Source organism: Harpia harpyja, chromosome 7, assembly GCF_026419915.1.
Source record: "Harpia harpyja isolate bHarHar1 chromosome 7, bHarHar1 primary haplotype, whole genome shotgun sequence".
Taxonomy (NCBI): Eukaryota; Metazoa; Chordata; class Aves; order Accipitriformes; family Accipitridae; genus Harpia; species Harpia harpyja.
The window spans coordinates 16,443,998-16,456,519 of NC_068946.1; the positions used below are offsets into that span (position 1 = coordinate 16,443,998).

At 41.1% G+C, this 12,522-nt stretch overlaps 1 protein-coding gene across 4 annotated transcripts in view; it reads left to right on the top strand.

Annotated features, from left to right (window-relative positions):
- Positions 1–10,599, top strand: part of LRRFIP1 (LRR binding FLII interacting protein 1) — a 119,935-nt gene extending 109,336 nt beyond the window's left edge. For all 4 annotated transcript variants that reach the window (XM_052793753.1, XM_052793755.1, XM_052793754.1 and 1 more), the window contains 5 exons: positions 3,872–3,918; positions 4,859–4,976; positions 5,420–5,499; positions 6,162–6,266; positions 7,664–10,599. In XM_052793753.1, the coding sequence (XP_052649713.1) occupies positions 3,872–3,918; positions 4,859–4,976; positions 5,420–5,499; positions 6,162–6,266; positions 7,664–7,774 (461 nt within the window). In that variant the 3' untranslated portion in view covers positions 7,775–10,599. The remainder of the gene's footprint in view (positions 1–3,871; positions 3,919–4,858; positions 4,977–5,419; positions 5,500–6,161; positions 6,267–7,663) is intronic.
- Positions 10,600–12,522: the final 1,923 nt, after the last annotated feature.

The following is a 12,522-nucleotide window of genomic DNA, read 5'->3' on the forward strand; positions in this document are numbered from 1 at the left end:
TAAAGTTATACAATTGAAAACAGTTTCTGGCATTTTCTCTGCAATATCTAACAGATCCAAGAAAAGATCTAGCTTGTCCCTTTCTTTGCTGGTTTTGACTTTCAAAGACAGCAAAATATCAAAGTCAGTCTTTTCATGGTCTAACATGAAACCAGAAAATCATGACGTGAATTAAAATCAAGTTTTATATTTGGTGCTATTATGTTACCCATTTTGTTTTAAGCAGGGACAGTCTGCTGATGTGTGCTGCAGTGAGCACCATGCTCAGGGTATGACTTCTGTCTTTCAGAATAGTTCCATAGCTCCAAATGCTCACTGCGTTTTCTGTTCAATACCTGGTGAGTACACGTAGCCTGTAGCCCAGGTTTGTGCGTTACTGCAAGTTCAGAGCTAGCCTGAAATGCTTTCAAAAGCAGTAGCTGAAGAAATGTTGGGGTTTTTTTCTTTGTTCAGCAAGTAATAGTGAAAGGCCTTGGTCAATATTTCCTTTATTATGGAAAAGAACAGTCCTCCTGTCCCCCTCAAAATCAGTATTGCAAGCTGGTTGGGGTCTTCTAAATCCTATGCTTACTCACTGTCCCAACAGCCTATGCCCAGCAGTGTTCCTCTTCTGAGAAACAGAGGAAGGCGTTTCTCAATATTTTTTGTTGTTGTTTTCTCATGATCCAAAATAAATTGGCAGATCTGGAGAAAGAGTATTATCCAACCTGCTATTGATCTGATAGTTGGATTCTTGCAGGCTGTTCTGAATAGCTGCTTGGGGCTGCTGGTGTGATTTCATGGGATGTCTTCCCACCCTCCAAGTACAGTTTACCCCTTTCATTTGCATCAGGATTAATTCCTTGCCCGGCCACACATCATGCAAATCGTTCAGGTTAAAAGCAGCTGCTTCCCACCCCATGCTCCCCTCCAAGTAGGAAGAGACATCAAGGGTCTGTGACTGATTAGGGGATGTTAGGTCAACTGTGCCACTGAAGCAGCACCCTAGTTAGCAATACCTTGAGTCAACTGCAATACCAAGGTAGTGAGAATAGTCATTTGACTTACAAACAGGCCTGTACAATAGCAGAAGACACTGGTAACCACCCCCCACCCCCCCCCCCACCCCCCACCCTGCCCCTGCTTTGTGTCCTGCGCTCTCCCAGGCCTTTCCAGGGCCCAGCTCATCACATCAGCCCTCTGTTAAGCTCCTTTGCTTATGAAAGCCATGATGTGGTGCCGTGAATAGCCTGGGAATTGTGTTACCAAAGTTAAATTCAAGTGAGATGAATGTCACACTCTAATTATTCATTGTAGTATCTTTGTATGTGAAATAAGGATAATGACTGTTACAGATGAGAATTTTAATTAGCTGCTTTGTGTCCTAATTCAGTAGATTGCTCTTTTCTGCTCACCTGTTCTCAAGGTCCTCAGATCCTTATTTGTTGGAAAAATGTCTCCTAAATGCAAAATTAAGGTGACTCTGCAGATATCTATTAAAGCTAAAGTAAGTTTTCTTTGTTAGTGTGGGGTTTTAAAATAAGTGAAACTTAAAAGACCTTCATCTGTACGTGCAGAAGAATGGCAATTTTAGCAAACTGATTTCTTCTGTGGTCATGTAAATCCTGCTGCCAGCATGTCATCTCTCCCAGTGGGGTGCACAATGTCCATAATGAGGGAAGAGAGAACTGATGGCAAGATCAGATTTGAAGGTTCATCCCAAAATGCTAACATCCATTTTACAGAGAAAGGGGTTGGGGGAAGCTGATGTGCTTCCTTACTAGAAACTGGAGGAGGTGTCTTTTCTTCAAGCAGGCATATTTCACCCCACAGCAGTGGTTGTGTTAGTGAAAGTTACTTAGCCGTGTGCATGACTTAAGTTACTTTCAAGGTTAAGGTGGATTATCTGGCCCCTTTAGAGTCAATAAGTTTGGGCTAATTTTGTAGTGGCCTGGAGGTTTCCTTCTGCATCAGTCCTCATTCTCTTTCCAATCCTTAGAACTTAATTTCTTGATCTCTGCTGACCTGTGACTCCCAACCCTATCTCCAAGTCTGAATATCTCTGACCTTTCTTCTACAGTTTGCTCTCCTTGCCTTCTTCATTGACCTTTATTTTTCTTCCCTATCTTTAATCTTTTACAGAATGTGTGTCTTAAGCTTCCTTTCCTTCCCATACAGATATGTGAAATTGTTTTATTAATTTGAAGGGGTTTATACTTGTAAATTTTTGTTACTCTTGATAGTTTACAAAAATGTGGTTTGTTTGCTTTTGTTTATTTTGTTTTTCCGTATCAATGCTCAGGTGTAACCATGTTGGGTGTGTTACAAATGGCTAAAAAAAAAAAAGGATAGGACTTGAGGAAGTTCAAAATGAATGCATAGAACTGCTGAACTGGGATGTCACTTTAAGATCTGTATTTGGGTATTGGATCAGGAGCCACAGTAAAGGTTTTAGTCCATGTTCTAGAATGACTGCTGGTATATGGGAACTTGTATACCCAGGAGGGGAGTGACATACCACATTATTACTAGCTAATGGACTGTACATGTCTGCCATATAGAGGGACTTTAATTTGAAAACTTCAGTTTTCCCCGTGATTTGATTCAATACAGACCTTTACTGTGTGTGTTAACAAGAAAAAAGGGGGAACCACAAGACTTTGGCCTGTTCAGGATTTAAAAACAAATGAGGACTAGTTATTTTTAAAGCTTTTAAAAAATACTGAAGTCTATCAAGAGAATTTACCTGGTAAAAGCCCACCAGCCTTTTATCTGTAATTTGTCAATTGCTTTCCTTAAGTTTACAAAAAGACCTTTTTCTTGAGTGATCTTTGGATTTTAACCATTTAATTAACAGGCCAGACCTTAGATGTGGAGTTGAGCTCTGAACACCCTGAGTTCTGCCCAGGTGACTGCTTGCTGGCAAGGGAGGCAAGCTAAATAAACCTGCAATAAACATACACATCAAACTTGTGGAGTAAGACCTGTCTGAGGTCAATATATCCTCTTCTGATAAGTATATTTGAATGCTGTGTTCCAGTGTACTTCTGTTGAGGTGTACCTGAACAAACTAAGGTTGTTAATTAATGAGGTAAAGTAATTTTAGTGATAAGAAAAATTGTGAGTACCTGCTAAAATGCTTTCACATTTTGCACCCCTTAATAGAGAAGAAAAAACCCAAGTGATTTGTTTACTTACTTTCTAGTTCTTTTTTCCAGTTGTCTCATTCTGTAGTGTGCACTTTATTAATGAATGTCACATATATCTATGTGCTGATCTGTACACTTCCAAGTTCAAGTGTAGCACAACAATTGGTCTGGATTGCCCATCACCTGCTTGATGTTTGACCAGGAGAACTGACTATGAAGGATTAAAGAGAAAAGAATGTTTTACCAGACTGCTGTGTTTGAAACAAAAATAATTTAATGGGCAAATGTTTTTCTGGTCATAATACTGGAGATAACACAAAATGTCATTGCCATGCTGTTCAGTAAAAGAAGTGAAGATTTAAAGTGCTGAGAATGTGCTTAGCTATGATTATAGGTGTTTACAGTATTTTCATTATGTTAAACTGTAAAAATTTGTGAGATTTTGTGTTGCAGTTGTGTTTGACTCTAGAGTTCTTGCATGCTAGCCTAACGTAGAAGATTAGCCTCTTTGCATGCAGCTGGGTGCTGCTGCTGCCGTGACAAGCATGTTCTGTGAGAATGACATAACCTTCCCTGGCTGCAGCCCCTTCCCAGCCCTGTCTGTGGCCTCATTTCCTGTGGTACGTGCATAACTACCTTCATCATCAGTTTCACTAACCTTAATGGTTTGGTCTTATATCAGATGCACTCTGAAATGTGCGGCTCGATCAAATCAGCACTGAACTTTCAGTTTTCTCTTTCAGACAGACTGAAAAAACTCATTGATGAACGAGAATCCTTACTAGACCAGGTAATCACAGGAAAACTGAAATGCTGTGTGTTTGCTAAATCTATGATACGAGTAGTATAGACTAAGAAAATCAAAACAGCCCCAACGTAAGGTACAGAACAGCAGTACCATTGCCTTTCACAATGCGTGGAGGGTTGCTCTTGCTGAGGACTTACTGCATTGCTTGCCACTTTATTCCTCTGAAACATTTCACCTGCGCATTAACTCAGGATACAAGGGAAGAAAGATACGAACCCAGTGTGCCTGTTCCACATTGCTAACCAGTCACGTTCAGTGTCCTTAGTCACCTAAAACTCCTTCTCCAGGACTATTTCTGAAAAAGAATACTTTGGATTGGCCAAGCCCAAGGGAAAAACAAGTATGGTCCAGAAATTGTAGAAGCAAATTTTATCTCCAAGAGTAAGCCTTCCTGATTGCTGGGTGTGTGGGTAATGGGCCATTTGGAGAGAAATGCTGGAGGAATTACAGTAGATGGGTAAATAGCAATTAAAGTAATTATTGCTGGTACCTTGATAGTCCATAGTAGATATAAAGCTTATTCAAAAAACTAGCTGATCTGTTTCTCTGCAGGATGCTCTGTGCTTTCATTTATGGACTATATCCTTGGCCTTGAGACTTCTCACACAACCAAACGCAGTTTGGAGGTTTTAAGAATGTTTTACATGAATGTGCCTACAGAACATTTATGGCTTTTCTAGTAAAACAGTCTTCTTCCACTCGTTAATATTTGGTCCTGAATTTATGTATAAGCACTGGTACTTTAAAATATGATGAGTCATTTGCCAAAAGAATTTCTAGGAAATTACTTTGAACAAAAGATTTTTTTGGAATTTAAGTTTAAAAAAAATATAATTTGTTTTCTAATACTTGAGTGATTTTGAGTATTGAGCCACAATTTTCCCTTTCTGATTTTAATAACTAATTATTTTGTGTCCTTCAGGTTAAAAAATTAAAGGGACAGCTGGAAGAAAAGCAGAAGAATGGCAAGATGGAAAATACACAGTCAGAAGATGAAGTTCTGGAAAATGGGACAGATATGCACATGATTGACCTCCAAAGTGAGCTGTATTTTGATTTTAAGAGAACTTTTATGTCCTGTATGTGAATGAGAAAATGTACCTGTACAATAACCATATGGCTCTAAGTAAAAATGAGCCTTCAGTTGTAAGGGAGCTTCAAGCTGGGAGCCAGCCACGCACCTCTACCAGAGGTGAGGGTGATTATCCTTTGTTTGAGCAAGACTGCAATTGGAAATCTCCCTTCTGTTCCCCAGGAGAGCTGGGGTGAGTTCTTGGTTAATTCTGCTTTCAGAGCAGTCAGAAGGGAATCAGGCAAGACTGGAATAGCGCCCATCTGCTGGGCACTTTTTTGGCAGAGACCACGTGCTACTCTACTGCTGCCCCAAGTAGATTCCTGTAGCATGGAAATTTTATGATAGACTTGTTAGAAGACACTGTTGATACTTGTTCTGACATCTCTGATAAATCTGCAATTCTTTTAGGAGATGCCAACAGACAGATCAGTGATCTCAAATTTAAACTAGCAAAGTCTGAGCAAGAGATAACAGCATTGGAACAGAATGTAAGTTTCTGGCTTGTTCTGTTTGTTTAGGCATGGTGAGAATGCAAAGAGAAAGCGTATTTTATTATATGATAAATGAAATAATGATTACTGTGATTTTCCCTTAAAATAAGAAGTAAGAGTGTTGGAGCATCAGGGCTACTGCACGTAAGTCATAAAGACTAAAATGCTTTCATTTATGTATGGGGAAGAGTGAATATATTATTCATCTTTACCGAAGGAAAAAACGTTCAAAGACAAAGGTATATTGAGAGCACTTACTGAACTCTTCAGAATACTTCCTTATGCCTAGCTATCGACAATTTTTAAATGGCTTCTGTTATGTGATGTAGTATATATGGATTTTATACAAGACTCTTCAATTTCGACTCTTTGCTCTTGTCCAGAATATGTCAGCCATACTCCTGCCAAGATAAATTTAGTCAATGGACTGTATTTTTTGTTGCTGGAAGCATATTAAATATGGATATGTATAAAAGCTCTGGAGTAAGTTACCATGGCCAGGCTTCCTTGGTATATTTTTTTTTCTCAGAATGTGCCTTTCTTTTATTAAAGAAAAGTGAGCATCTCTCTGGTTATTGCTTAACTACTAGTGGAAGAGTAAAGCCTCAGAGTCACTTCTTGGTACAGCTTTTAATTTAAAAAATTTGCCTTTCTCTTAGGTAATACGATTGGAAGGTCAGGTAGCCCGATACAAAACTGCTGCTGAAAATGCTGAAAGAGTAGAAGATGAACTGAAAGCAGAGAAACGCAAACTACAGAGAGAGGTAACTCTAAATGCAAACTGTCACAGGCTAGCCATCAGCCTGCACCGCATGGGGGGAGACCTGTCTGTCTGGTGCATTTTAGAGGAGGAACTATCCTTCTTGGCAGAGCAAAGAACAAACGTCTACTTTTTTTATTGCTTTAGTTATTCGTTCTAAATGTTTAACCAAATTTTCAGCACTCAAACTGGAGTAACAGTCACGACTATGAACTCCCACTGCCGTTTCGCCATTCCTTCCTAAACTGACTTGCAGTGCCTTGCTTTGTACGAGAGTTGGTTCTCTGGAGCAAACTCAGGTTGTACTTGTACAACTTGAATCTAGAAGCAGCCTTCAAATGCTCAAACACTACTTTGCAGCTGTGAATGTTCATGTGGTTTGACATTCATTAAGCTGAAGAACTCCTATTTCTACTTTGCTGTCCTTGTCCTTTGTTGTACCTGAAGGCTCATTACTTTGGGTGTTATAAATTCTGGGTTTGTAAATACAAATCACTGGTCTTTTTAGAACATGTGACTCGGAAATTACAGCAGTAGAAAACTGGAAATCCCGCTGTAAAGTTCATTTGGGCGCTTCATTATTTAAGCACAGTGCCACACCTTACCGGGAATGACAGTCTAAACTTTCAAGCTTCAGGGTCTAAACTTGAGTGCTAAATGGATGTGAATCGTTCTTACTGAGCTGTTTTTCTTGCTCTGTCAATCTGTTCATGCCTGTTTGCTGTAGTGTGTCCGTCCACAGACTGTCTGTGTTTCTCTCTTGTAAAACACTGCATCTTCAAGCTGTCTGTCATTTTGACCTTATTTGTCTTACCAAACTTCATGTTCTCTCCAAGTAGCTGCTACAACCAGTTTAAATATGTTTGTCAGCTGCTTTCACACCTGGCTCCTGAGGGGTTTTTTTGTTGGTCGGGTTTTGTTGTTTTTGTTTTCAGTGTGGCTCTTTGCTTTTTCTAAATACTCCTCTTGCTCTGCTGCCTATAGATACTGCTCTGTGTGGTCCACCTCCCTGTCCCTACCCCCATACCATGATGGGCTTTATAGAAAACTAAGGCACCAACGTCACACCTGTGGCTGTAGTTCTGGGAACCAGAAACATAAAAGCCAGGCAGCGAGACAGGCGTGCCTCTGAAGTTGAGGCAAACTCTGAGTCATTTGTTCAACATTCTGTAAATACCTTGGATTCTTGGCACGGTGCTTAGAAAATGTGTGTGTGGCCTTCAAAGCAGTTACACAATGTTTACTTTTAACTCTGCTAATAGGAATTTTCAACTGCTTTATCTTGTAAGGAAATTCCAGCAATATCATCAGTTAGCGTTGGTAACTACAAATCTTGCTTTATCTTTGGACAGGGAAAACACTGTGAAAATTACATGCTTTTTTTCTGCTTTCTTCTTTCAGCTTCGTTCAGCATTGGATAAAACTGAAGAGCTTGAAGTCAGCAATGGTCATCTAGTAAAACGCTTGGAGAAGATGAAAGCCAACCGGAGTGCTTTACTGTCTCAGCAATAACCACCACCTTTCGGTGGAAACTACTACTTGACAGAATCAGAACAACGTTGCAGATGCTTCTGTCTCTTGCTGTCCAGGATGCTTTGTGTCATGCCTTCTGAGAACAGACAACCCTAATATTTGCTACGTGCCACCCAGCTGTGGTTCTCTCTACGCAGATTCAAACCTACTGCACTATATACATAGGAGTAGCTGATCCAAATGGCTGTGCCTGCGGGAGCCCTTCTAAGCCGTTCTTTGGGTACATTTGAAGTACAATGTCCGTTTACCATGTAAGAAGCACATTGGGCATCGCGTTAAGTTCTCCATCCAGAAGGCACAGCAGCCACTTATTGCCATTTAAAATGGCATTCAAAGAAAACACTTTAACTGGACTGGAATCTTGTGTCTTGCTGAAAATTTTTAAAAAAGCACTGTAAGTTTTGGACTTTCTCATGACAGTATCTGTAATTTAGTGACTACAGTAGAGTTATTCATAGTAGGTTTTTCATTTACAAATCACTGTGGAACCACAAGCCATTACAAAGCAAAACTCCTTCAGTGGAAACCATGGAAGAAGACGGTCTTGGAAGCAGAAGTGACCTTAAATGACTTTGCCAATAAAACAAAGGTGTTTGGAGGGATTTTTGCACCAGTGGAATCATAAGACTATTTTATTTCAGGGTAAATAGGCAATAGCTTCATTGAATTTTCAACTTTTATTTGTATTATTTAATCCCTGCTCTTGGAGTTGAAGTAAACTACTTTTTAAAGGATGTAAAGTTGCATTAATAAACCAGCATAAGGCCATGTTTTAAGAAATGGTGGGTTTTGCACTTAGATCACTCACTTTGGTGCATTTGTCAAAGCAAGTGTCATTTGCTTAAACAAAATATGTAATGGGTTTTTTACATCAGAAACTATCTACTGGTCCATGAACTACTAGAAAACTATGCCGCTAAAAAATACAAGTCTAATTTTTAAAAAAGTAACTGATAAGTAAAGAAGCACTTTAGAAAATATTACTGCCTATGGTTTTTCTACAAATACAGAAGTAGTGAATTATTTCCTTCTAAGGTCATTATTAAGGTTTTCCACTGTTCATGAAAAATAACATAACCAATTAAGATGTTGCAGGCAATTTATTATACACAACTAGCACTACAGCTCTGGTTTATTGGAAATTATTCTGAATGTACTACTCAAAGGAGAACAGCAGTTACCTGAAGAATAAAGCTGTCCTTCCCCCTTCAGCCCTGACAGAAAAGCTTGTGAATAAGGCAGGTGACCAGTCCCTTAGGAACCTGCTCACCTGATGAAGCAGCATCTCCTGTTCGACAGGAACAACCTTCTGTCGATGCTGACTGCCTCAATAGATACAGTTCTATCAAGCCAAATCCAGACCCGGGAGACCATTTCTTCTTAACTTGGTCTTCAGACTTTCCGGTCCAGGTCTTTCCCTAGCCTCTTCCTTGCAGACTGGAGGTTAGAGTCTAAACCGCTGCTATTTTCAACGTAAGGGGATCACCGGTATTTTCTTAGAGCACCTTCACAAATTAGATAAACCAAAAACAGTGTCTGAATGTGTTTCTCTGGTTTGGCTAGAAAATAACACCTTGCTTTTCATCTCTTCTGAGTGTACCTGGAAATTTTGGAATGAAGTACTGAAATTAATATTCCAGGAAAAGGATGAAGAAGGCTCTTTTTGTGCCCCTGGGAAAATAAGTATGTCCTTGTTGATCAAATGTGGTAGAACATGGGGATGAAAGGAGTCTTTTAAATGAAATTTCCACTCCAGCTAGGGCTTTGGGTTCTTTTTTTTTTTTGTTTTTGAGAGGAACATTCAGGTGCAGAGCCAGGTTTCTTGTGGAATACCTCAAAATCTCTGTGGATACCAATTTACAATCTTCTGTGGTTGACTTGTGTAATTTCTGGTGTACAAAGCCTCTGGGGCCTAAAAAAAGAACTAAGGGTTTTTCAGAATGCAAACAAATGTGCTAGCTACAACATCTTACTAACTGATGATAAGGTGTGTGATTGCCACCAGTCATCTTTTTATTTGTCATAGCGGTGAAAACTGTCTTTCCTGGCATGATTCAGGAGAAACAACCTAGCAACTAAGCATTGGTCCAAAAGGCTAAAAATAATACTTTGCTCATCAGGAAGTGATGTGTTTATCATTTTGAAGTAGATTGCATCTCACACCCCATAAGCATTAACCTCATGACAGAAATCAGATGTGTATTTCAACCTGGATATGCTCATAGTAGAAATCTGTGTGTGTGATAAAGTAGCTGAATGTTAAAGCCGCATTTTTTCCCCCCTAACTTTCAGTATGACTTAGCTTTAGAATAAGGGAAGAAGTACTGGTTGGTTTACTGCAAACTGTTTTATGTTTTCCTGTGAAGAATGTACAACGACAGGGCTTTGAACGGTAATAATAGCACATGCCCCGGTCCTTTTAATTGAGCTCCAACCGAGAGCGCCTCAGCACCCAGCCCCCTGACTCAGAGTGGAGCTGAGGTGGTGGCAGCCTGGCAAGGAACAGCTCCTGGGGGAACCAGGGTGGGTTTTCCTAGAATTTGTATTTAAAATTGTTATCCTTTGTTTTATTTTTAAATGTTAAATAATTTTATTGTTTGCAAATGGAATGTTACCCAAATGGTTATTTTTGTTTTGTTTTTTTTCAATCAAACTATTAGGAGATACAAGCGTGGAAAAGGAAATCCATTAGCAGAACTTGCCAATAAAAATGTCACTTGTTTGGGTAGTTTTTATGGAGTGGTCTGTCATGATGATGTTACTGGTGAAAGTTCTCTTGGAAAATACAGACTTTTTGGATGATACTGGTGTAACAGCTCCTTTTCCTTTTAAATATATTGCTGCAGACACGCAACCGTGAGCAACACTGGCTGTAAAATGTACAAAGGCAGGGGCTTGTGTGCCTAAGGGCACTGGTGTGTGACATACCTCCAAATATTAACCTTTTTAATGGCAGAGTGCACTTGAGGAGGGGGAGGACAGGGACAGTGTCCCATCAGGAGAAATTTGAATGGTATTGCTAGTCGGATTCATTCTCTACTTAAGAGTATTTATGGTGAACAGATAGGTAGCCCACATAGTAACTTTCCCTGGAAGAATCCTTCGCAACAGAAAGAATCCTTCACCACAGGAGGCAACTTTGTTCAGCAAAACCGTGTTGATTTTAGTATTAAATTTCACCTTGCACTGATTGTGGGCGTTGATATAGAGAGATCACTTAGGTGAAATATGCTGAGGAGGTTAGTGCTTGTCTATGCTTTAAATGCTCTAAACGATTATATGGGTTTGGGGGTCGGTTTGTTTTAGTCAGCTAAGTGATTTTTTGCACACTTTATTAAGAACTTTACATATATGTGTTTAAAGGAGGGAGTAGGGCCCAGAACCAACTTCGTAAAAATAAGGTGTACATTTACATTCGGTAACCTGTACAGCGGGAGTTTGCTGGGTGACGTTCCGCAGCTCACTGCGTGCGCCTCCACTGCCCCTTCAGAGTGCTGCTAGGTTTTAATAACTGTAGAAGACGACATGCTGCTGCTGTCCCCCGCAGGCTGAGGTTTGGGCTTTCTGTGGTAAGGGCTGGGACAACCCCGCGCCGCCAGGGGGGGCGGGGGGCGAAGCGCCTCTGAGGAGACATCTCGCGGGTGGGTGGGCAGCACGCTGTTGGCGCAGGCACCGCACCGGCCAATCAGGCGCTGGAGAGCTTCCCGTCGCAGCCAATGGGCTGGAGGCGCGGGCGGGGAGTGGCGGCTGGCGGCCGTTGAGCGCGTGCTCGGCGGGGTCGTTGTCGCCCGGCCGGGTCGGAGGCGCGGGGAACGGGCCGGGGCTCGGCTCTGGTACGGAGGCGTTACGGGGGGTGGGGGGGCTTCGTTTGGGCAGCAGGAAGGTTGCTCAGCCCTCCCTGGAGCTGGGGTGAGGGCTGTGAGCCGCGGTCCCCTGCCTGGGCGTTCCCCTTGGGCGGGCGGGGGCACCGGGCTGCTCTGAGGGATCCCCCCTTCCTCCCCGGGGGCTCGGCTGCAGCTCTTCACGCTGCGCTGCGCTGTGGAAGCTGTGGTTTAATATCAGTGCTGGTTTCTAACTGGCTTGACTGTTGTTGAGCATCTAGCTGCGTCAGTAGTAGTAACAAGGTTATTGTTACTTAACTAGGACGTACATGTCTTAATTTGTTCTTAAGTAAAAAGGGGGGTGGGGGGAAAGCCACTTCTCTGTGATAATATGTTGTGATTTATGTATAGGTATCTGAGATGTGTTTTGGTAGTGTTACGGGAAGATTTTTAATTTCACAGGTATAGTTGCTCAAAACCTCAGAAGGTGAAGTTAGTGTAATAAGAAAGCTAATGTTTTTGAAACAAAAATAACTGTAGAAGTGCATAATGAAATCATGGTAAGGTTTTTTTGCAGGGTGACTGACTTCTATTGATGCCTTTGGTTAAATGATTTAAATTATTTTTATTAAGTGATTTTTAAATGTTGTCATTTTAATGATGATCCTTAGCAGGTGAGAATCAGTGGATGCAGATTTGAAAGACAAGCCATTTTTCCCTGTGAGGAAGAGCTATCATTAAGTTATTTCTTAGGGGTCCATTCTGCAAACATTCCTGTGCAGATATGAGGCCTGGGTCACACTGTTTATATCTGGAGCAGACAGAGCTCGCCTAACTTGTGTGTTAATCCCAGAGCAGCAGCCAAGAAACAGGCCTGAGTTTCCAGTCTCCCCTCGTGCTCCACCA